The sequence below is a fragment of the Thunnus maccoyii genome, chromosome 3, assembly GCF_910596095.1.
Source record: "Thunnus maccoyii chromosome 3, fThuMac1.1, whole genome shotgun sequence".
Lineage (NCBI taxonomy): Eukaryota > Metazoa > Chordata > Actinopteri > Scombriformes > Scombridae > Thunnus > Thunnus maccoyii.
This window is the reverse complement of record NC_056535.1, coordinates 30,802,412-30,805,522: the sequence shown is the minus strand read 5'-3', so window position 1 is coordinate 30,805,522 and position 3,111 is coordinate 30,802,412. Positions and strand designations below refer to the sequence as shown.

Below are 3,111 nucleotides of genomic sequence, written 5' to 3'. Positions count from 1 at the left end.
CCCTTCTGCTGGGATCAGGATAATCCTGATGTTTTGGATCAAAGGTATCCCAATCCTACTAAAAATTTTTGAACATATACTGAAGGTTTGATCCAGATCAAAACCAAGACTGGATTACATGATCTGATCTGATTTTAGAATCCTTTTTTTCTTTTGAGCAACCCATTTTCAAGCTTTGATCCAATCCGATAGCTGAAATCCGATCAGATTACTTATGAACAACTGTGCCGGTGATCTGCACTCATAGGCCACTGGGTCAGCCAAAGCAGAAACAATCACCTGTAAGACCTGCTGCCAACAGTGAGAGCTGTGTCCACAGGCAGGTCCTGTTAGCCCGCAGGCAGCAACATCGCTGAAACCAGTGGCTATTTTGGCTGTAGCACCAACATCACCAGGCAACAAATGTCAAGGACAGAGAGAACTTTATAGTAAACATGAATAAATAGTTATCTACAACAAGTATTGAGAAGCATTTTGTCAGATTTGCAAAGAAGCACCAGGGACTGGTTATTTTTTCAAGGAAACAACACCTGGCATGTATTACCCGAATTTTGCGAATGGCAACACATATTGGATCAATTCAAAAAGCAGCAGAAGTCAGACTGTCACTGTAAACCTGCCTCCAAAATTTCAAGCAAACAAGCAACCAATTTATGGAGTGTTCATTAAGGTTTTCCATTGCACAAATTCAAAATGTACACTAAATACAGGTGGATGGAAACTGATAATTTTGTGGTTGTTTTCCTGTGAATGTCCAGTGACCAAATCTTGAACTAAGACAACAATTGAAACTCACTCACTGATTTATGAAAAGTAAATATATTCTAAGTGTATGATTTTTCCTTCCTGCTGGGAACATTGAGCCTCTAACTTGCCAAAATAAACATTAACATGTATCCATTGTTGTTACTTTTGTTCCAGAGAAAGATGCATGCTATCCTGATGATCGGCTGCTTTGTCCTCGCTGCAACAGACTACTTCCTCGGCTCTGCCCACATGATCCCTGATGAGAGACTCTCCACCAATAGGGTCGTTGTAGCTAATGCTCTGTCTCAAAGCCTTGACATGGGCTCACCGCCTGTTGTTATTGTAGGTAAGTCTGCGAGTTTCAATTTGAAACACAAAAAACAAAAGAGTTTGGTAACTTTATTTGTAAAGCCACAGTCCAGAATAAATATTACTGATTAAAATCATAAATTACAAAAATGCAAGATAGCTATTAATCTAACCAGGGATCTATGAATTAAATGGTGGCAACAAAAACTGTGGTAGACTAACCTCCACCACAAATTTATTGCTAGAAAGCACATGAAAGTTGACTCACTGTATTTGTGAGATTGGATGATGCACCCTAGGATGGGCTTTTAGGATAATATTTAACAGAATCCCTGCCGTTGTGATGTATAATTGACGTATCAGTATCATTCCAGTACCATTTATCATCATGTATGCTGATGATACCTTTTTTTTACTGCTGTGAAAGTTTCAGAAGTATCCTCGTTTACGAATGTTGTCTTTCAGAGTTACCTAAATCAGTGAAGAAAAACAAGAAAACAAAGAAACAAAAAAAGGTGGGCCAAAAATAAGTTTTGAATCCAATCAGATAATGATTGATAATGTGATAACTATTTATACATTGTGCTAGCTGTATTTATTGCATATTTATTGAAATGTGTTCCTTGTGTGACAGTATAATCTCAACTAAATGTTCAATTTACTAGCTTTTTTTAAACTTCAACTACTTCTTATGGTTCTGACCATGAGATGCAGTTAAAGGCCTAAAAAAAGCTAATAAGTGGACCTTTTGAGTTGAGATTATCATGTCTCACATACTGTTGCCAAAGTCAAGAATGAACTTCCATGTTTAAAACTTGTTTCCTTTTCTCTCATACATACGCACGATTTTTACCCAGAACACATTTTAATATTTCCATCTTTTTCTGTACTCATATTTTCTTTTTTCTTGCATGTTTCAGTCGTTTTTCTGTCTTTGCTTTATCTTTTTTTTGCTTGTTTTTCAAATGACAGCGGCAAACTGTAAAACAATATGATCTCATGTATTGTTACCACTTCTCTCTTTCTCTCAGACCAAATTTAGTGTGAAGAAACGTCCTCCTCCTCCTGCTGACTGCATTGCCCTATGGGGAAGCTGTAAATCTCCAGGCAATGTGTGCTGTGATTTCTGCGCCTTCTGCCAGTGTCGGCTCTTCAGAACTGTCTGTTACTGCCGAATGGGCAACCCTCGCTGCTGAACAGCCGGCCGCAGCCTGAACCAGCTCAGAGCTAACAGAATAAAACTTCATGCTAAAACAAACAACTTGAAGTGAACACTGTGAGAGGTGAATCATTTCTAGTTCTCGGTTTGTAACTTTGCCTAAAATTCACTGCATGAAAGCACTTTATCACAGACGACTGCACCACAGTGAACTTTCCTAAAATCTTACAGGGTGTAATGCTTATAGCACTTGATGAAACTCACAAATAAAAAAAAAGAAGTTTTTTTTATTTTACTTTGAGCTTTTAGCACGCATGAATACAGTATGTCTGCTCAAAACATTTATATATGTTTTATTTTTTACACAGATACATGAATGTGTATCACACTTAATTAACAATGGGCATCAAACATTTTTATGAAGCTCTGTAAGAATAAAGTTCCTGTATGTTTTATATGACAGTGTTTTTGTTTTATTTAAAGTTTCTATACTTAAGGGCCAATGTCAAGCATTTAACTCCTTCTTAGCTGTTGGCTAGAATTTTCTATTGATTTCTCTACCAAAGGGAAGTCATATGTATTTGTGAACTATGTGGGATTGAGTCAAAATTAACAACATTGTGTGTGTTCATGAAAATGAAGGAATACAGTACATGGAGTGGCTCACTGATGTGTTTTTGGACAACTTTTGGAGCTCTGTGGCTAAGAGTAATAAGATATATCAGATTTAGATAAGCAGACAATACCATCTTGGCTGATGGGGAAAAGAAACCAACTTTATATGAAGTGTAACATTCCTCTCTGCCATTCTACAAATGAACAAGATATGTTTAGCTCAATAGAAACTTAACTGAGACAAAGCAGAGGATGTAGGGCCTGTCTCAAGTTTATCCAGA

The 3,111-nt window shown here is 37.1% G+C and overlaps 1 protein-coding gene across 1 annotated transcript; it reads left to right on the top strand.

The window, feature by feature from the left end:
• Window positions 1–609: 609 nt before the first annotated feature.
• On the top strand, window positions 610–2,573 carry asip1 (agouti signaling protein 1). The gene is made up of 3 exons (XM_042407134.1): window positions 610–1,093; window positions 1,522–1,571; window positions 2,088–2,573. The coding sequence occupies exons 1-3, from the start codon at window positions 892–894 to the stop codon at window positions 2,250–2,252; spliced, it is 417 nt and encodes a 138-aa protein (XP_042263068.1). The 5' UTR covers window positions 610–891; the 3' UTR covers window positions 2,253–2,573.
• Window positions 2,574–3,111: the final 538 nt, after the last annotated feature.

What these genes read in the sequence shown, in the direction of transcription:
- asip1 (XM_042407134.1), top strand. Translation starts at nt 892, where the DNA reads ATGTATCCATTGTTGTTACTTTTGTTCCAGAGAAAGATGCATGCTATC. An exon ending in ACCGCCTGTTGTTATTGTAG is followed by an intron (nt 1,094 to 1,521) that starts GTAAGTCTGCGA and finishes GTTGTCTTTCAG; the next exon opens with AGTTACCTAAATCAGTGAAG. An exon ending in AAACAAAGAAACAAAAAAAG is followed by an intron (nt 1,572 to 2,087) that starts GTGGGCCAAAAA and finishes TCTTTCTCTCAG; the next exon opens with ACCAAATTTAGTGTGAAGAA.